General features: G+C 43.9%; 1 protein-coding gene across 6 annotated transcripts in view; it reads right to left on the reverse strand.

Moving 5' to 3' along the window:
* LOC142566730 (uncharacterized) overlaps positions 1–22449 on the reverse strand; it is a 106037-nt gene that overhangs the window by 81024 nt on the left and 2564 nt on the right. For 4 of the 6 annotated variants that reach the window (XM_075677592.1, XM_075677591.1, XM_075677588.1 and 1 more), the window contains exon 2: positions 5479–5565. In XM_075677592.1, coding sequence (XP_075533707.1) covers positions 5479–5565 — 87 coding nt within the window. Of the gene's footprint in view, positions 1–5154; positions 5222–5478; positions 5566–16830; positions 16879–22449 lie in introns of those variants that run through there. The other 2 variants (XM_075677593.1, XM_075677594.1) reach the window with 2 other exon arrangements.

Below are 22449 nucleotides of genomic sequence, written 5' to 3' on the forward strand. Positions count from 1 at the left end.
ACTGCCCAGTGCCTTCAGCACAGATGTTTTAGTGCACATGAACAAAGTCTGCGCTCTCATCGCTCGGTGCAATGACATACCCAATAAGGTATTGTGCAAAGTGGAAGATTTAGACATTTCTAATCGGTGGTGTGTGCTGCACGTGCCAGAAGAAAATCACTGATTTATTTAAATAAAGCAGCTTTGAAGCGAGTGAAACATTTTTATTTGAGAATATGCTTGTCTACACATGCATCTACTACCAAGGTGCATCATTTTCATTCCTAGGTTTGACCACTGGCTCATACCCACAAGTTTTTCATTAGAACAATATTTCAGAATTACCAACGATTTCCGGTAGTCCCAGGTGATTCATTATATCGAGATTTGACTGTACCTGCCATGCCACTATGCTGTCGCATGAGGAATTTCAGCAACGGTGTTGGTGTTGCACCTTGACGATGCAGGCGGAAAATGGGGAAAGCTTTTGGAGTTTATCAGCGCTAGATATAGCTTCATGTGTACAGCTATTTCCCATCAGGTATTCACTACGGTGTGGTAAGTACACAGCTGCGCGGGAGGAATGCTGGCGTGCGTATGCACAATGCTCATGGCAACAGTGGAAGCCAGAATGTTGCCCTGGCTCAAGCAGAGGCTATTGAGCAAAGTGAAAGAGTGATCCGTCTTATTACACCAGGGTGTAACGAGATGGAACACCAGCTAGGCCGGTCTCACACCCTGCACGAGAGAGACTTGGCTTCGATGTTTTTGCAGCTAAATGCACTCTGTGTCTCTATGTAAACCTTCTAACCCTCTATATGTGGTCCATGCGTGTGCGGCAATACCGTGACAGCACAATGGCAGCAGCATGGGAGCCCCTTCAGCCCCTTTTTTGGGGGTCCACTGTGGCTAAGGGCGTAGGGGTAGGTAGAAACAATGTAGAAAGTGCAACAATAGAGGCTGACGCCAATAGAATGGCCACTATGAGGTCCAGGAAGAAAACTACAAAAAGAAATTTTAACACAAGGATCAGGTACATAAACATGCAAGGCAGTAGAAAGAGAGTGAAGTGGTTAGAAATAGAACAGCAGTTAAAGGACAAAGAAGTAGGTGTGTAAGCGCTATGCGAAACACATCTCAGGGATCTAGAAGACCCACCGTTTATTGAAGGCTACGTCTGGGAAGGGAGCAACAGAATAACCACGGAGAGGAAGGGAGGAGGTGCACGTATACTGATACATCAAGGAACAAATTGGCAAAGAATAAAGTCAACTTGCAAAGAACATGTCTGGGTATCAGGTACAATTGCCGGTAAAAAGACATGGCTAGGAGTAGTTTATTTAGGGACAGGGGACAAATACAGGCAAGAGAACAAGGATCTAGTGAAGTGTCTCAATGACGATATAAAGCAGTTTGGAGAAGGTGCCGATATTTGTCGGCTGGGCGACATGAATGGCCACATCTAGGATCTGGATGGATACACAGATTGTAATGGGAAGTTGATGCTAGACTTCAGTGAGCGACACAACCTAGTTATAGTAAATAGAGAAACTAAGTGCGAGGGACAAATCACGTGGGAATTCCGTAACAGGCAAACGACCATTGACTACTGCTTAATGTTGCAGGGGATGTATAGGAAGCTCGCAATGGAAATAGACGAAGAGGGGAAGTACAGCCTCGGAAGTGATCATAAGCGTATTAGTCTGCAGTTGGGAGCCCTGCTCAAAAGAGAAATGCAGAAAAGTCAAAAAGAGAATGCAAAATTAAATGACGAACAAATAGCGCGAATAGCGGCCGGCATAGAGGAAGCAATAGAAAAACATCCCATGGAACAGTGGAATTATAATCAGTTAGAACTACTCATTAGTATAAAAATAAAAGTAGTAAAAGGAGTACACCGCTGGAGAGCAAAGAGGAAGCCACGAAGTTGGTGGAATAAGGAAATTAGGGAGGCCATTGAACAACAACGGTTGGCATCACGGGAACACAGAGAAGCAAAGAGGGCGCAGCTATCTGAAGAGGAAATAGGCCAAAAATGGGAATCTTATCGACAAAAGAAAACAAGTGCAGGTCCTCGTCCAGACTAAAATAAAGCAGTCCTCTGATCGCTGGCTGGCTGAAGTTCGCGATGCAACTAAAGGGGGGTCAAGAAAATTTTGGAACCATATAAGCTGGCTGGGTAAAGCGAATCACAGAAAGCAGGTACAGATTCACAATGCCGAGGGAAATTGTTTAGAGGGAGATGTCGCTGAGAACTACATTGGTTCAGTTATAGCCGAGTCATTTAGGAAAGGCGATAGGGTAATCGCCCCAAATGAGGAAGCAACACAGTATAGCACAATAGACAACAGCTTAGAACTGACCAATCTTAACTGGAAAAGGGCGGAAGCAAATGTTCCAAAAGGCACGTCCACAGGGATAGACGAAATTCCAATCAAGTTAATTAATGAACTTGGCCCAAGAAGCAAGGAAATGCTGATGAAAGCATTGGAGGCAGTCATAACAAATAAGCAAATTCCGCACAGCTGGAAACAGTAAAATGTATTTGATTTATAAAGGGAAAGTCGATAAGACGAACATAAAATCCTTCCGACCAAGTGTGATAACATCAGTTATATATAGGCTGGCAATGCAGGCGGTGAAATTAAAAATGCAGTCATGGGTAGAAAGTAATAGAATACTCAGAGAATTTGAGAACGGGTTCAGAAGTGGTAGGCGCTTAGATGATAGCCTGTTCGTGCTTACCCAGTGCATAGAAATAGCTAAGGCGAAAAATACACCTCTGTATTTAGCCTTCCTGGACATAAGCGGTGCATACAACAATGTGAACAGGGAACTCCTGTGGAACATATTAAAAGATGAAGGTATCGGTCATGAGGCAATTGATTTTCTACAGGAAATATATCGAGAAAATAATGTTGAAATAACATCGGAAGGAATTAAGAGTATGACAACTGTCGAGGTGCACAAAGGTTTAAGACAAGGTTGTCCTCTATCACCGTTGCTGTTCATGCTTTATATGATAAGTATGGAAAGAAGGCTACAAGGACGCAATCTAGGGTATAATCTGTCGTACAGATTAGGCATAAAGGTTGTTGGGCAACGACTACCGGGTTTAATGCATGCGGACGATATTGTACTGTTAGCAGATAGCCAGGGTGATTTGCAAAATCTGGTAAATTACTGTGGAGACGAAGAAGACAGTCTAGGTTTCAGTTTTAGTGTAACTAAGTCCGGTGGGATGTTTTTCAACGATACAGCTGATCAGGAGCTTACAATACAAGGCCACGAAATACCCCAAGTGGCCGAATACAAATATCTCGGGGTATGGATAAACAAAGGGCACAGGTACACGGAAAAGCAAGAATAGTCTCTCATAGCAAAAGGGCGAAGAGATGCCAGGATAATGAAACATAAGGCATTGTGGGGGTACATGTATGAGGTACTGAGAGGTATTTGGAAGGGAGTAATGGTGCCGGGGCTTAGTTTCAGGAATGCGGTCCTGTGCCTAAGGGCAGAAGTTCAGTCGAGACTAGAAGTAAATCAGAGAGCTGTTGGAAGATTAGCACTAGGTGCCCACAGGAAAACCCCAAACGAAGCAGTACAGAGGGATATGGGCTGGGCATCGTTCAAAGCACGGGAAGCTCTGAGTAAAATCCTACATGAAAAACGCCTGAGGAAATTGGACAATAACAGGTGGGTAGCTAAGTTATTTAAATACCTATACAGAAAGAGCGTTGACTCACAATGGCCGAAAAGAACTAGGAAGCTAACCAGTAAATATGCCAGACACGAGGACGGAGAAAGAGCATTAAACGACAGGTTAAAAATGCAGAAAGTAAAAATTGGATGAATTCAATGGAAAAGAAGCATAGTGTTGAACTATATCGAGACTGGAAACAGCAGATCAGGAAGGAGGCGTTTTATGATAACTCAAGAGGCAGTGCCCTTCTCTTTGAAGCTAGGTCAGGATGTCTTGGAACGCAGAGCTATAAAAAGAAATTTAACGAAGAAGACCCGTGTACTGTGTGTGGTAAATCTGCAGAAACAATAGAACACCTCATACTAAAATGTGATGGTATCCATCCCCATGTCGATGCGGGCACAGTCACGCTTCCTGAGGCCATAGGGTTCAGAGATAACAATAGTCATGTAAATAAATATGTGGTGGAAATTAGCAAAATGCAATCGGAGGATTGGTGGCTCAAAAGCAGAGAGGTGACATAAAGTTAAAAGTGTTGGAAAACATATTTAAAGAAAATGGCTTATTTGAATAAATTCCAACACAGTTAAACAAAAATGAGCTGAGCATAGTGGCAACTGTCATCACCCCGTTTCAAAAGGGACGCTCCTACCTTCCATCCGTCCATCCATCCAGTGTGCTAATTGCTGTCGCAATAAAATGGCTCTTACGGTAAGAAAAGGCATAAAATTATATGTGATGCTAAAACAGCTGAAATTTCACATAGGCCTCTTTGAGGTGGGAAATGCCCTGCACTGCTGACCACACAATGAACACATTCGCATTCACAAATTTAAGGCCCACGAGAAACACTGCTAATGCTCTTATAAGGTGAAAGCTATCTAGGTAAACAGCAGTACCCATATAGCAATCGTCAATGGAATTAAATACAAGTGGTAAAATCACACACAAGTGCAACGAAACAATCGTGTCAAGAGCAACAAAATAGTGCAATCTCAAAAAGTGCTAAGTTGGACTATATACAGCGTTTTGTAGTATAACTTTTTCTGCGAGAACAGTCCTTGTTTTTGTAGCAACAAAAAGAATTAACACTTTTCCCCCCCAAAAATATATAAAATTGAAATTATAACTTGTTCTATTTTGCTTGATAAGATAATTAGGAGACAGTTCTCCCAACTTCTCACTTGACCTTTATATAGAATGCCTTGAAGATATGCTGAGTGCCAGCATGTGTTCGAAGGTCCAATCTAGGCTCATCAGTGAGCGGGATTAGGCATGGCCCAGGCCCACGGCTTCAAGCCAGAGGGCATCCCGGGCCCATTAAAAATGGGCTTACCTGGCCCAGGCTTTCGGGCAGGCTCACACAGTGTTCTTATGCAATATAGTAAAATGGCCTAAGACAATCTGGGCAACCCATGCCGTGCCGCCCGTAGACACAGCATGCAGCTGGCAAGAAGCTTGGTTAACCAGACCCAGCAACTGTTCATGCAGAAGTGGAGATGAGGCAAGGCTGGCACCACATTGCTGCACATCTTAACCCTGAAACAGACAAGTGCAGCTTGAATCATTCTCAGTACTGCACATTTGGAACACCATTTTTACCTGGTTTCAATTAATTTTGGTCTCTTCAGTAGATGCATAACGCATTACGAGTATGCATCGTAACCCCTGCCTTCAGCTATTTTACAGCAGCCTCTAAAGTATACTTGGACATGCACAACTCTGCCAAGTATTTACAAAGTATTTACACCTGCTGCAGGCCACCCATGACATGAATACAAGCGGGACATACATACCGCGGGTTTGGAATCTCCTTTCTTCACGTGAACAGGCTTGTTGTCACCTGGGTTACACTTGGTGGCCTTCAGCCTCGCCTTTCCCATCTGCATAGTGAAGAGAAAAAGACTTGGTGAACAGCGGGCATTGACCTGTGGCTTCAGATGCCACTTTTCCCCTGCTAATGTAGCTAAATAATACAGTGTCACAATAACAGTTTTTCGCATACACTGATCAAAATGTGCACACGCAAAAAAAATGGTACTGTATTATAACAACAACAAGGAAGTTATACATCAGCATAAAAGCTAGTTAAATTCAACACACCTGAGAAAGCCTCCGAAAATTGCAGCAATAAGAGCATTTAACAGGTGAAGGCTCCAGAAGCATTGCATGAAAGGCATTTGTTGAAGCAGTGCAGACATGTTGCAGGGATAGCAGTAGAAACATCCATCGGATAAGTGGTTAAGAGGAAATGAAACTTCAGTAACACATAATGCAGTCCTTCAGAAGTGTGCAAGTCAGCTTGCCATCCTTCCTTAAAAGGCCAATAAAGAAGATATTCGGCTACAGTCATGGAATACATTTCTAAAATGTCAAATGGCTCACACTTGTGCACAATGAAGACTTGGCTTCGTGGAAGAGATGCAAAAGCAAAACATGAGTGATCGTGCAACTTTGACAATCTCACGAGTGTCAGAATGTGCCACCATCTGGTTGATGCTAGTTACCATATTTACTTGAAAACATATTGAACACGAACACAGGTTGACCCCTATACACGGTGTCCAAACTATCATGTACCAAGACTTAAAAATATGCAAATGTCATGTAGCTGGACCGAACCATGGTAATGTTGTATGCTATCATTTGGAGATAGATTTTTTGTATTCTACCTAATTACATAGTCTTAATTCATCAACTTCTTAAATATTGTAATTTCATGAAAAGCGTCAATGAGAAAATTGTACAGCAAAATGAAAAACTCCAGATACAGCTTCCTGGATACATGCTACATAAAAGTGTTTTTCCAAGCATGAAAGAAGCATGCGAATGCACACAAAGTGCCTCGAGCAACCAGCCGTGCGGCTATTGACGCCAAAGTGGTCCAGCTGTCCGCAATTGGGTGTATACACCAAGAAATGATCACCTCCATATCGCCATAATGGTAATGAAGATGCTTACTTGTGAACACCTGGTAATGCCACTATAGATAAGCTCCATGTATCAATAAACCTTGGTGCTGGGCTAGTTGGTGATGCATTCTTTAAAACTGATGGTAGCGTTAAAAAGGACGAACACACGGTAAAAAGACGATACGACGACGAGGAAACGCTTTTTTTTTAGCGTTTCCTCGTCGTCGTGTTGTCTTTTCACCGTTTGTTCATCCTTTTTAGCGCTACCATCAGTTTTAAAGAAAGCTTCATGTAGTAAACAAGAAACCTACGACATCTTTGCCAACACACAGGCCCATGTACAGAAGAAAAAAAAAAACTTGTCACATTTTTTTCGTTGACTGGCTTCAATACGTCACCACCGTAATCTGCAGTTATGCTTCTTTTTCTGTACGACAATAAAAAGCTCAGGACCAATAGAATGATGCCTGCCTGTCATGGCCTGGAGCAGGTCTATAGGAAGAGAGTCACTAATTAACTGACGCTGGCCTTGAGTGCTTCATAACCGAAGATTAGCTTCATGAAGCAACAATAAAAAGGCAGCAGCCTCGTGGTCTGTCACTGTCCTGCCCATCCAGTCTTGTCCCATCCACAACATTGCAATAATCATCATCTCAACATGGATAACAAGTGGTATCGCACATGGGACTTTCCCCTCTGAAATTCAGCACTCCAGCCGACTATAGGATATTTCACCTGTTTGTCGTCACTTGGAGATACTCAGATTTTTTGCACCCCACGTAATTACATAATTCGTTTTAATTATTTAGCACCTCAATTATTATAATTAGGTGAAGAGTGCCAATGAAAAAATTGTAGAGCAACATTAAAAACTCCCGATGTAGCTTTTTGTTGCTCAATACACGCTACATAAAAGTGATTTTATGAGCATGAAAGATGCCCACAAATACATGCAAAATTACAGCACGACTGGCCGCTCGAAGCACTGCATGCATTCGCGGGCATCTTTCATGCTCGGAAACACACTTTTATGCAGCACGTATTGAGCAACAGAAAGCTGTATTGGGATTCTCTCATGTTGCCTCACAATTTTCTCATTGACACTTTTCATCTAAGTATAATAATTGAAAATTAATTAAGACAAATTATTTAACTGGGCACAAAGCAAAAAAGTAATCAGAGCAGCTCCAAGCAACAGCATACAATGCTACCTTGGTTCTGTCCAGCTATGTAGCATTTGCATATTTTTAAAGTTTAGCCTAAGTGAAACACCCTGTATAATCTTGAAGTGCAAGCACTAAAAGCAGTAGTGGCTTGAGGGGTCCTAATGTAGTTCTGTTCCTGAGGCCCTAACATTCTTTACTAAAACCAGTTATTTCCCCTCAAGACAGTGCAGTCGGGGAAAGAAAGGACACAGCGCAAAAAAGACTGACACGATGTCGCTCTCTCTCGTGCTGCGCCCTTTTTTCCAATGAATCACCAAAAAGCACAAGCTTCCATGCGAAGTGCAGTCGGAGGCAGTATTTCAGTTTGAAGAAAATAATTTACCTTATGTTCTGGTAAGCACAGCTGGTAAGTCAGCTTCCAACAGATCACAAACATTACAACTACACTCAAGAGTGGTGGTAAATATTTTCTGGGCGACCATTTGCTAACATGCATCTGTTGAAAGTACTCAAACACATCGTGACATCTCACATTCACAATCACAGAATCCCAACGACTTCAATTACCTATATCAGTATTGCTTCAGAAAAGCAATATCCGGTACGAGATGCAGTCGTGGAAATTTACTACGGAGCTGCATTTTCCTATGGAATGCAGCCTAAAAACAACTTCATACCTAGTTTTCTACGCTTTTAAAGGGGCCTTTACTTTTATAACTAATTACTGAATGACATCACTAATATGTCGTCTCACGACACCCCTGCCGTAAAGCTTTCTTTTTTTTAATCCATTAAGCACAAGCAAAGTTAGATGTAGTTGTCAGACCGAGGAGCAGCTTTCTCCTATCATCATTTCCACTAGTGCACTGGAAGCCCTACAGGAGAGACAGCAAGAGGGCCCCACGCTAAGGTTGAATGCCTTGGCAGCAAGATGGCTCTTGGCGGCACCCCCTGGCGGCCACGGTGTCTACACTACACTGTTCATCCCAGAGGCAACTGCAACAATGGCACCAGGTTTTACATTCTCTGCTGCATGCAGTGCGATAACATTTGACTGGCATGTTCATAGGAGCCTCATCAAGGGATCAACAATGTTTTCTTGCTACATTCTAAAAGTATTTGAGGGCCCCTTTAACACACAGACCCATGTTCTATCTAGTATAGCCACACTTGTCCATCCACGAGTGTATGTATCTGCAATCTGCTGCCCTTATTTACCAGTTTATCTACCTCTAAAGAGAAAGTTAAAATAGGGGCTCCTGCATTTATTTCCAGTAATTATAATTACCAATCCAATACAGCTAAAATATATTGTGCTTCGCCCTCATTGGGTCTCAACATAATGGCGAGCCTTCATACTCATTTCCCAACAACTACACCCTTGCGTCTTAAGTCCTTCTGTCCAGGCCACAGAGCTTACGTAACTACCTCGGCTTCAAGTGCATCTATAGCGGAATGGCTGTTTTGTTTATTATTTATTTGCACTCCTACACACCATCTGCATGTGGAACTACCTACCTGACATCATCTGTTAGTGAAGAAAAAAGACAATGCAGTCATACAAGTTACACATTTGTTTGGAGTCGTATCAGAAAACAGCACGGTGTTTGACCTGGAGTGTGTAGGCCTTATATACAGTAGACATATTTATTACACGTACCTACATCACCCATAAAGCATTATTGTATGGGGGAGGCTTAGTTCCAACATAAAATTGGCATATTGTTAAAACAGTAGTAGAAACAACAGGTATTAACATCACATAAGCATTGAACAGTCCTAAATAAAGTTAAACAAAAAAAGAAGCACTCATAAAAGGAAACATTCATTGCATACAGCTTTGCATACCACAAGAGTAAAATTGTATACAATCGGCACATGACAAATTACGGCATGCAGATAATAAAGTGAATAAATGACTAGGCAGCTTATTCCAGCCTTCTATTGCCTTAGGAAAGAGTATTTCAAAACGTTAATACAGCACTGGTACAGCCTTATCTTTTTAGCGTGATCTTTTCTTACTGAAACATACTGAGTGTTAAATACCAGTCTTTAGCTATGCCAGTTTTGCTATTGTATATTTGGTGTAACAATTTTAATCATAGAATTTTTCTCCTATGATTAATATTGCTACACCAATAATTATACAATAGTGAAATTGGAAATTTGGTGCACAGCAGGATCCTGTTTCTGATGCAATGAAATCTTTCCCATGTTTGTTTTCACCATACATGAGATGGAGAATGATGACAATGTTATTAAACCCCTCAGAAAGCTCAAATGACTTGCGCTGTTAGCACAGACATGCAAATGCAGAGGAGACTGGAAATAATGACAAGTGATTTGTGCTGCATCGAGACATTTGACACAAGGCCAGCAAAAATGAACACACAGCGCCTGAAACAGCGCCACCACTCGCTTGGGAAACAGCACGGCAGGAAAGCTAGCTTGGTTGCCATGGGGGATAGGGTCCTGTACACAGCTTGCACAGCCCAGAGAGAAAGTTCTGCCAAACCGTGGAAACGTATGTGGCACACCCTTGCGATGTCCTACACAGCACCACACCAGAACACCTCTCAGTCTTTATGTATGCCATGAAAAAATGTATCGTTTACATAACTAAAACAGCTGCCAACATTTCAAAACAGACTGGCACCATTTATGGGTGTTACTGTACATTCATCCAAAGAAAGATATTTAGAAATATTGCATGCATAGGTGATCCATAGCTACGTATGAAGAACATGTCACAGTCAGCACTCTTGCATTTGACCGATTCATCAAACTGAGCACACACAAACGCTCCCTTTTTACTATCAGTAGGTTGAACATCTTGGCGGGGCAGTACAAATGACGAAGACACAAGGAAATATACAGGGCAGCACAAGGCCTTCCTTGTGTATTCGTCACTAACGCTGCTCCATCACGATGTTCAACCACTACCAAGTTGCCCAAATGTTGGTTCTTCTATGAGTAGGTTACATTAAGGAGAAATGATAAAATGCCTACATGAATAAAGAATATTTCGATTGCGGATAGCTAAATATGAGTGAATTTCGTATCTCTGTAACATACGTGAACTGAACACTGACCACGAAGCTCAACTAGGCCATCGTGCTATCAACGAGTGGCATATCCAGCGGGTGGCACAGCGGGCACGTGCCACCCCCTCCTCTCACCTCCGTGTGCATACATACTGCGTGCTGTATGAAAACACAACTGAGACTGCTACTGTGTAAAAGCAACTTGCAGTTCATTTATGTTGCATGATTAGTAAAGTATGACGTCTTTGCTGTATTCATATAGGAGGTTGTGGCCAAGTACTGCACCAGGGTGGCCAATCCTGCTCTGGTGAGGGAGTGCGTTGCCGGTTCTGGTCACCGGGATCAGGCCGCACTCCAGGCCTATTTATGCAATTTTATCAACACGCGGTCCTCTTTGAACCACGGTCCTCTTGCACGCGAGGCAGATGCTCTACCTCTACGCCACTGCTGCACATGTTAAGGGATAAGATAAGAGCAGATTGGGTGAGGGAACAAACGCGAGTTAATGACATCTTAGTTGAAATCAAGAAAAAGAAATGGCCATGGGCAGGACATGTGATGAGGAAGGAAGATAAACGATGGCCAGTAAGGGTTATGGACTGGATTCCAAGCGAAGGGAAGCGTAGCAGGGGGCGGCAGAAAGTTAGGAGGGCAGATGAGATTAAGAAGTTTGCAGGGACAACATGGCCACAATTAGTACATGACCGGGGTAGTTGGAGAAGTATGGGAGAGGCTTTTGCCTTGCAGTGGGCATAACCAGGTTGATGATGATGACGTCTCATCCTGGATTAAGACATCCTGCGTGCTGCATAAAAACACTACTGAGACATACTGCATAAGTTCAAGTAGGAATTTTCTCAATGTAGACGAGGTCGCATCCTGTACGAAAGACACCTCTGGCCACTTGCTGTAATAATCAATAAGTGTAATGGCAAACTGGCAGTCAGCTAAAGCTTACGTGAAAGGTCCCACAATATCGATAGCAACTTTTTCCCAGGCTTTCTTGGGAAGACTGATGGGTTGCATTGGAGCTGCAGATGTACGTGCTGATTTGTCACATGACTGACAGGTTACACGTGCGTACAAGTTCTTCAATGTGATTATCCATGCACGGCCACCAATATGACTCCCTAATACCCCAGTCACACGGGCACTTTCAAAGTCCTTTAAACCAAAGATCCTTTACTTCAAGGGAGAATGCGCGTTGTCACACAGGCATAGGAAAGGAGCCCTACAGGAAGAGAGTTTTGAGTCAAAGAAGTGCGTGTTCATCCTTTGAAACCTCAAGGGAATACTCTCGAACCTAGAGGGCGTCCGACAGCAGAAAAAAAAAAATCTCCAAAAATATGGAAGTTCATTTTTTACCTCTTCAGAACAAGCTTATAAGTACGGAATACTATTACTAAGGTACTAAACACTTTCGGGACACCTGCAATCTCCATCACAAATGTGCCGGTACAGCAGCGCCGGCATGGCCTGTCGTCAGCAGCAACATTGACACGATCGACACAAACACGGGTGCCATCTGCGATTTGGTTCTTTGGCGAGCGGCTGCTAGGCATCCGTTTCCTTGGCTTTTTTCTGCGCGTCTTCCCTTGTCACTTTTGTTTTGTAGTTCTTTATTTTACCGAGTTTACGCGCACCTACCGCTGCCTAGTCACAAGGAATGAGCGGCTCGGACTCCTCGCAAACGGCAACCCAACAGACGGCCCCACCGCAACCACGAACAATGTGGGGTGAACAGGAGACATGGACTTTGACAAGTCTTTGGGAAGAACATCTCGACCAGCTGAGAGGAGAGCGGAGGAACGCTGGAGTATATGAAAGCATTGTGCAAGGACTCGCCAGGCTCGGAATTATCCAGACAAGAAAACAGGCGCAGAGCAAGATCGACAACCTCACCCAAATGTACAGGTAAGCGTCAATATTATGTGCTGCAAATTGGCAGAAACAGCATTGTCACTTAATTTCCAGTCATTAAAGGCTAGTATATTGATGTCGTGAGATGTGTGTGTGGGTTCATGCGCATGTTTTCGTCGATCGGCCGTGGTTCATTCAATGGGTGACTGCATTGTTTTATTTCTTTGTCTTTTTGTATTTGGTGAAGATGCACTTGATATGCCTTCCGAATTGAAACATTAGAAGCAACAGCTGAATTCCCTCAAAAGAACACTACCGCAGCATCCGTTTCAGACCCATATGTGCTGGGCTCGTCTTTCAAAGAAAAAAAAAAGAAACCCCGGCTGGGAGCGTAAATTGAAGTGTGTAACTATAGTGTGATTTGATGGAACATAAAATCACCCGAAGTATTTATTCTCTGTTGCCAAGACTGCTAACCATGTTTACTAGATGGTGCAAAATCCGCTGGCCTGCTCAGTGACAGTGAAAATTCAAGCAGCAGTGCGTGCATGCATGCATGTTAATTTTGAGAGTTGCGCAAATGCTAGTTATGTCACGCATAATCAAGGTCGATATTGGAATGCATCAAGTAACTGCGCAAACAACGGACAAAGAAGGAAACACACACACAGGTGTGTGTCCTGTATGTTTCCTTCTTTGTTGTTGTTTGCCCAGTTACATGATGCATTCCAATACCAACCACCAACTAGCCCGCCTATCCCTGTTAATCGAGGTCACTGGCACACGGCCACTGTTTATTTTGAAAGTATAGCGCTAAAGCACATACTGTAATTTTCCTGCATGAAGTGTGCTTACTATGGATTTTGCCTAGTTCATACACTGGCACTGTTCACCGACCTTTCCAGACGTTGGGCACAACAGGCTCGGCACCTGTGCCACGGCTGTGCTCTAACGAACCGCACCGCTCTCTGGAAGCACCGCTAGCGCATGACCAGTCACTGGCAGAAGTGCACACAGATGCCACATTTGAACAGGCAAGTTCGTCGTGATAAACCTGTACAAATGCATGCTCATAAAACTGCATGAAGCATACTCAGCATGTTGTGCATTTAAATGCATAAGAATGGACAAGTCGGTACAGTTTTGGATAGGTATGGCTGAAAACGCAAACAAAACAAACTGCCAATTGAGGCAGGGCAAGTGCTCCCGAAAATTTCTTATTCAGAAGCATGAAAATTGTGTACATCAAGTGAATGACGACGAGGTGACAGAAAAGCACGCAAAGCAAGATGAAATAAAAGCATGATTAAGTGCAGTTTAATGATACTGTTGATGAATTGCTTACACACATCAAGCTTAATTAAAATGATTCAGCAATTTCCCTTGCTCTCGTCGCACTTTTACTGACATGAACTGATGTGCACTCAAGCAGTAACAAGGCCACATATCAAGCAATGTACCTGCATATGCAGGCAAGAATGCCCTTTCAAGCACTGTAATGTGCATGCAGGCATACAATGAGGTAGTGCCCCATCTTCTCACGTATAGCGCTACAAATCACATGCTTTCTGGTAAAACTGGGTGCAGAAAATGTGCAACAGGAAGTTTTTTGGTGTCATGAACACACTAGAGCCACATTGTAAAAAAGGCCTATAGAAGACAAATGTATGGTTTTGATAATCAGGTGTGATGAGGTAGCCTTAATGAGCTAAGTAGGATGCCACTAAATCAAGTTTCACTGTTGTGTATGTGCGCTTAAGATACAATTCTTTTCACCCTTCAGTTGATCTGTAGCATGGCTACCAATCGCCACATAACACCCAGGATGAATGGGAGCTGGAGCCATCGGGAGCAGTCCCCACGTCAGGACTGGCAGATGGGGTGCCATCAGAGAACTCAGCTAACAAACGAGAACCAGCGTCGTTCTCAAAAGCGAAAGCTTACAGGCACAAGCGAATTTCAGCGGGACCTTCTTAATGAGCAACGCCTGCTTCGGCAGGCATTGGAATTGGCAACCAAAAAAGAGCGGGTGCTCAGAGAGAGACAGATAAATGCCCAAGGAAGACTTGTTGGCCTGCTGGAGCAGTATTTTAATAAAGATTGACGGGAGGTCACGTCCCGCATTTGTTGCGACCTACTGGTCATTTCGTCCTTGTACCTAGTGAAGAAACTGATGCAGCTGTTGCTCAGCTTACAGCCTCAGGGCTGCAGGTTGTTTATGCATGATGCTGGAATTCTTTAGTAGTACAGAAGCATTCTTAATAGATGTTTTCTATTGTGAACATACATGCAGGGTTTCTCCGGAAAGTAGTAGGACTGAATTAAAAAAAATGTATTCACAATTTTGACACAGACTTAATAGTTTGCAAAATATGCCCCGTCTGTATCAACATAGCATTTTCAGCGACTTTGCCAATCACTGAAGGCTCTCTGGAATGCAGAAACTGAAATGCTCTTCGGCTTCCTCGTTACACCCCTCCCCCCTCTTGCCCTCTTCCCTCCTGAAACAATTTGTGTGACTCGAACACACTTCATCATGCAATGGGTCTCACTCACAGTTATCCAGTTTGATGCAAAACTTGCCTGCGTAACGCTGCTCTAACAGACGATTCATTCTGCAGATGACAATGCACTTTTAAAGTGATTCAGCTCTATCTACACTCCCTGAAGGCTTGCAGACATCTGGTGCAACCGTAGCTAAGCCACCCAACCAGTGCAATAACATCTTCCTCCTTCACCCCGTCGTGGTGGGAAAAAAATCAGTCCTACTACTTCCCAGACAAACCTTGTATATTATGAATATACGGAGTGCCAGCATCAGCTGGCACACATCAGCAACACACATGTATAAAAGGGACCACAAAACATGTTTTCATTCAATCCAGTCTCCTGTCGTATTGATACAGAACTGCTGCTTCAGTAAACAAAAAGTTGAATAAATGGGGCAAGACGTAATTTGTCGGAACTATTGGCTGTGCTACAGTAGAGCCGTCACCTGCTACCCACTATGTTTACATGTGCTTGTAGTGCTTAAAAGGTGATCTGTGCCGTAGTTCAGCCTGCCTATAAATGCTGGTTTGCACTTTTGGGGTGTGTAAAAAACTTTTGGTCTTGCACTGTTATTGCATTGTAAGGTCAGTGTAAGATAAGTCATTCAGCTTTCAATTTTCCTACTTTCTCTGCTACGAAGCAAAAAAATGTACTGTATGAGGATCATGATCGTGTGTGACATACCAGTTGCTAGATGCAAGAGACATAACGGGGAGCTGTTCAGCAGCTCCTATAATTCGCTATTTACTGTGTAATGGTTAGTTTGACTGAAGGTAACAGCTATTATGGGCTTAGAGAAAATGTTGATAAAAGGCCTGTAAAATATTTGATACTATTCTGCATCACTGTAATGCACACAATCGTGCAGGCAACTTTGTTGTTTCTGATAAAGATAGCTTGTGAAGCAACATGATGATCCCGCTAACATGCTGTTATTCAGTGACTTAGCTACTTTACTTTGACTTAGAAACTGCTTTGCAGTTCACAGAGAATTCAAAAGGGGAGACAAAAAACGTGGATATGTATGCGTACAAGTGGACAATGATGAGAAGCGCAGCAAAGTGAACACATCCCTGCATCACAAACTTTGGTGGCCTTCACATTTGCTATTTTATTCAATGAGGGCTCCTCGAACATATGGTCCGCTTCCAACGTGCACATCTGTAGAATGTTCAGGTTGCACATACACCATACTTTGAATATCACTCTTGCAGCCACTGCTGTGAAAGAGTCTGAAGTGTTCACATATGTTGTGGAGCACGCAACAGGCCCTTATGATCATTGGCATATTCCTAATGTCGGCGTCCATTTTCTTAAGAACCAGCCTAAATTGAGCTTTGAGCCTCCCAAACGCAGTTTCAACAATCCTCCGGGATCTTGATAAATTATAATTGTACGAGCTGCGCCGATCATTCTCTCCAAAGCTCTTGAAGGGTTTCATTAGGTTAGAAGTCGGCAAAAACACCTGGTCGCACAGGATCAACGGTGACACCACAACTCCGCTGATTGTTGCTGTTGGGGCTTGGAACAAGGGTCCCTCAACCATATCGGCCAATGCTGACTGGCAGTACACATACGCGTCGTGACAGTGCCCTGGTGAACCGACGTTCACGTACCTGAACAGGTACTTATGGTCGACCAGGGCGAGCAATACGATGCTGTACCTGCAATGAACAACATAACTATGAAGTTACAGAGCACAAGAAAATAAATACACGTAGCAATGAGTTACAATTACACACGTCACAGTGCACCACTAAGAATGAGCGTAATGACTGGTGAAATATCAAAACGTGCAGCAATCCTAGCATTTATCTTTTAATTGCTTTGAAAACATTTAACGAAGGCAATGTTAAATATTAATCTTTCAATTTGGTGAAACGTTTTCATCAACTACAGCCATAATTATTCATCACGTCAACAACAACAAAAAAGACCCATAGAGACATACTTACCAGCCTTTGTAGCTATAATCACTTGGGTGCTCCTTTGGCGGTGATACCGGTATGTGACAGCCTTCCAGGGCCCCAACGCCTTGCGGAAAGTCACATGCTGCCTAGAATTCTTTTACATAAGCTGACATGCCGTCCGGTGAAGGCATTTTGACCCATTCCTTTTCGAGGGTAGCAACAACAGTCGCGCAAAATTCCTTGTAGATCACATTCACGGTAAAACGACCAATGCCAAAGATGTCCGCTACTGTTCTGCACTCCGCACACGAGCACAGCTCCTACAAGCTGGCCGCCACACGCTTTTCTAGAGCAACGCACTCGTGCATATTTGTCGCTTGCCGTTGCATTGCTGGCAGGCAGACGTCAACGAAGTATCTGAATGTCATTTCCGATAACCTGAACAACTGTTTGAAATGTCGGCTGCCAAGTTTTGGTAGTGTTCTTTCGAACCATTCTTCATGGCGACGATAGGCCCAGACCCGTCGCTGAACTGCACATCGCGATGAAGCGAGCGCCGTCAACAGGCAGTTGTTGGCTATGAGACGCTGCCGTATATCACGCACCTTTTTGCTTGATGCCTGGACGTCCATTTCTAGCAATGCCACTGCAGCAATTGCCAGTGCTACTTCATACTTTTTTCTCGCATATTCAGCGTCGTAGCTCATTTTCACAATTGTTGCTTTGAAAAAACATGGCGAGAACACTAAACAAAGCAGCTGAAGCAAGGGCAACAACGAATAATCGACGCCAACATGCAGAATAGTAAGCAGTACACATGGTGGCCATCATCATCATAATCAGCCTGGTTATGCCCACTCCAGGGCAAAGGCCTCTCCCATACTTATCCAACTACCTCAGTCATGTACTAATTGTGGCCATGTTGTCCCTGCAAACTTCTTAATCTCATCCACCCACCTAACTTTCTGCCGCCCTCTGCTATGCTTCCCTTCCCTTGGAATCCATTCCGTAACTCTCAATGACCATCGGTTATCTTCCCTCCTCAATACGTGTCCTGCCCATGGCCCCCCCCCCCATTTCTTTTTCTTGATTTCAACTAAGATGTCATTAACTCGCGTTTGTTCCCTTACCCAATCTGCTCTTTTCCTATCCCTTACCGTTACACCTATCATTCTTCTTTCCATAGCTCATTGCGTCGTCCTCAATTTAAGTATAACCCTTTTCGTGAGCCTCCAGGTTTCTGCCCCGTACGTGAGTACTGGTAAGACACAGCTGTTATAAACTTTTCTCTTGAGGGATAATGGCAACCTGACGTTCATGATCTGAGAATGCCTGCCAAACGCGCCCCAGCCCATTCTTATTCTTCTGATTATTTCAGTCTCATGATCCGGATCCGCAGTCACTAGCTGTCCTAAGTAGATGTATTCCCTTACCACTTCCAATGCCTCACTACCTATCGTAAACTGCTGTTCTCTTCCGAGACTGTTAAACATTACTTTAGTTTTCTGGAGATTAATTTTTACACCCACCCTTCAGCTTTGCCTCTCCAGGTCAGTGAGCATGCATTGCAGTTGGTCCCCTGAGTTGCTAAGCAAGGCAATATCATCAGCGAATCGCAAGTTACTAAGGTATTCTCCATTAACATTTATCCCCAATTCTTCCCAATCCAGGTCTCTGAATACCTCCTGTAAACACTCGGTGAATAGCATTGGAGAGATCGTATCTCCCTGCCTGACGCCTTTCTTTATTGGGATTTTGTTGCTTGCTTTATGGAGGACTACAGTGGCTGTGGAGCCGCTATAGATATCATTCAGTATTTTTACATACGGCTCGTCTACACCCTGATTCCGCAATGCCTCCATGACTGCTGAGGTTTCGACTGAATCAAACGCTTTCTTGTAATCAATGAAAGCTATATATAAGGGTTGGTTATATTCCGCACATTTTTCTATCACCTGATTGATAGTGTGAATATGGTCTATTGTTGAGTAGCCTTTACGGAATCCTGCCTGGTCCTTTGGTTTACAGAAGTCTAAGGTGTTCCTGATTTTATTTACAATTACCTTAGTAAATACTTTGTAGGCAACGGACAGTAAGCTGACCGGTCTATAATTTTTCAAGTCTTTGGCGTCTCCTTTCTTATGGATTAGGATTATGTTAGTGTTTTTCCAAGATTCCGGTACGCTCGAGGTCATGAGGCATTGCGTATACGGGGTGGCAAGTTTCTCCAGAACAATCTGCCCACCATCCTTCACAAATCTGCTGTTACCTGATCCTCCCCAGCTGCCTTCCCCCTTTGCATAGCTCCCAAGGCTTTCTTTACTTCTTCCGGCGTTACCTGTGGGATATTGAATTCCTCTAGACTAATCTCTCTTCCATAATCATCATAGGTGCCACTGGTACTGTATAAATCTTTATAGAACTCCTCAGCCTCTTGAACTATCTGATCCATATTAGTAATGATATTGCCGGCTTTGTCTCTTAACGCATACATCTGATCCTTGCCAATTCCTAATTTCTTCTTCACTGCTTTTAGGCTTCCTACGTTCCTGAGAGCATGTTCAATTTTATCTATATTATACTTCCTTATGTCAGCTGTCTTACGCTTGTTAATTAACTTGGAAAGTTCTGCCAGTTCTATTCTAGCTGTAGGGTTAGAGGCTTTCATACATTGGCGTTTCTTGATCAGATCTTTCGTCTCCTGCGATACCTTACTGGTACCCTGTCTAACGGACTTACCACCCACTTCTATTGCACACTCCTTAATGATGCCCACAAGATTGTCGTTCATTGCTTCAACACTAAGGTCCTCTTCCCGAATACATGTTCTGTAGCTTGATCTGGAATTCCTCTATTTTCCCTCTTACCGCTAACTCATTGATCGGCTTCTTATGTACCAGTTTCGTCCGATCCCTCCTCAGGTCTAGGCTAATTCGAGTTCTTACCATCCTATGGTCACTGCAGCGCATTCTGCTAAGCACGTCCACATCTTGTATGATGACAGGGTTAGCGCAGAGTATGAAGTATATTTCATCTCTAGTCTCGCTGTTCGGGCTCGTCCACGTCCACTTTCGGCTATCCCGCTTGCGGAAGAAGGTATTCATTATCCGCATATTATTATGCTCCGCAAACTCTACTAATAACTCTCCCCTGCTATTCTTAGTGCCTATGCCATATTCCCCGACTGCTTTGTCTCCAGCCTGCGTCTTGCCTACCTTGGCATTGAAGTCGCCCATCAGTATAGTGTATTTTGTTTTGACTTTACCCATCATTGATTCCATGTCTTCATAGAAGCTTTCGACTTCCTGGTCATCATGACTGTCCGTAGGGGCGTAGACCTGTACAACCTTCATTTTGCACCTCTTATTAAGTTTCACAACAAGCACTGCCACCCTTTTGTTAATGCTACAGAATTCCTGTATGTTACCAGCTATATTCCTATTAATCAGGAATCCGACTCCTAGTTCTCGTCTCTCCGCTAATCCCTGGTAGCACAGGACGTGCCCGCTTTTTAGCACTGTATATGCTTCTTTTGGCCTCCTAACTTCACTGAGCCCTATTATATTCAATTTACTGCCCTCTAATTCCTCCAATAGCACTGCTAGACTCGTCTCACTAGATAACGTTCTAGCGTTAAACGTTGCCAGGTTCATATTCCAATGGCAGCCTGTCCGGAGCCAGGGATTCTTAGCACCCTCTGCTGTATCGCAGCTCTGACCGCCGCTGTGGTCAGTTGCTTCGCAGCTGCTGGGGACTGAGGGCCGGGGTTTGATTGTGGTGTTCATATAGGAGGTTGTGGCCAACTACTGCACCAGGGTGGCCAATGCTGCTCTGGTGAGGGAGTGCGTTACTGGTTCTGGTCACTGGGATCAGGCCACACTCCAGGCCTGTTTATGCAATTTTATCAACGCGCAGATTTTTTTTTTAATCCGGTGAAAAATTGCGCCACACCGGGATTCGAACCATGGACCTCTTGCACGCGAGGCGGGTGTTCTACCTCTACGCCACCGCTGCTTCACGCTGAAGCAAGGGCAACAATGAATAATCGACGCCAACGTGCAGTATACTAAGCGGTACACGTGGTGGCCATCATTACAATAAGTACGTCTGTATTTAGTAGGGATTTGAACCACGGACCTTTTGCACGCGAGGCGGGTGTTCTACCTCTACGCCACCGCTGCTTCACGCTGAAGCAAGGGCAACAATGAATAATCAACGCCAACGTGCAGTATACTAAGCGGCACACGTGGTGGCCATCATTACAATAAGTACGTCTGTATTTAGTAGGGATTCGAACCACGGACCTCTTGCACGCGAGGCGGGTGTTCTACCTCTACGCCACCGCTGCTTTACGCTGAAGCAAGGGCAACAATGAATAATCGATGCCAACGTGCAGTATACTAAGTGGTACACGTGGTGGCCATCATTACAATAAGTATGTCTGTATTTAGTAGGGATTCGAACCACGGACCTCTTGCACGCGAGGCGGGTGTTCTACCTCTACGCCACCGCTGCTTCACGCTGAAGCAAGGGCAACAATGAATAATCGACGCCAACGTGCAGTATACTAAGCGGTACACGTGGTGGCCATCATTACAATAAGTACGTCTGTATTTAATAAAGTAATGCCTTTACTATGGGTGCATTTTGTTTTGATGTTTTTATGTATTAGAAAAATAAATATTGCTGAAAAAAAATGATATAAATTAATTATAAGACGAAATTGGGCCATATTTTTTTATTACTTTCGAGGCGATGGCAGCGCTAAGGATACGTTGCGGTTTCTGTTAAAAGCCTCAACGGAGACCATCTGGAGACCGTGTAGCCCCCAACACATATTCCTTGAACTAATGTGCCTTTGAAAGCTCAATGTTCCTTAACCTCAAAGGACTTTGAAAGCGCCTGTGTGACTGCGGTATAAGACGAGCTTTGGTACGACTAATTCCTGGGTGTGACTCATGAGCCAGATCTATAAGACGGCGGGTCAAAGTTGAAGGCACGACAATCCTGTTCCCCAACAAAGAATGCCGCTAACAGCAGAGTTCAAATCACATGTTCAAGAACTACATGGTGGCGTCAGGCGCCTCCGACCTACCTGCCACGTGTCAGAAGGCAATTCTGCTCAACTGCTTGGCTTTGGAAGGACAACGTATCTTCCAGACTCACATCGGAGATCGACCCGCGCATTTTGGCTTCGAGAGCCACCGGAGGGACGTTGAAGACTCCTGCCCCAGATGAATTCGACTGCACTATTGCGACACTTGAAGATCACTACAAGAGCTCTGTCAATGTCACCACAGCGCGTCACCATTTCCACCGACGTGC

Source organism: Dermacentor variabilis, unplaced genomic scaffold, assembly GCF_050947875.1.
Source record: "Dermacentor variabilis isolate Ectoservices unplaced genomic scaffold, ASM5094787v1 scaffold_13, whole genome shotgun sequence".
Classification (NCBI taxonomy): domain Eukaryota; kingdom Metazoa; phylum Arthropoda; class Arachnida; order Ixodida; family Ixodidae; genus Dermacentor; species Dermacentor variabilis.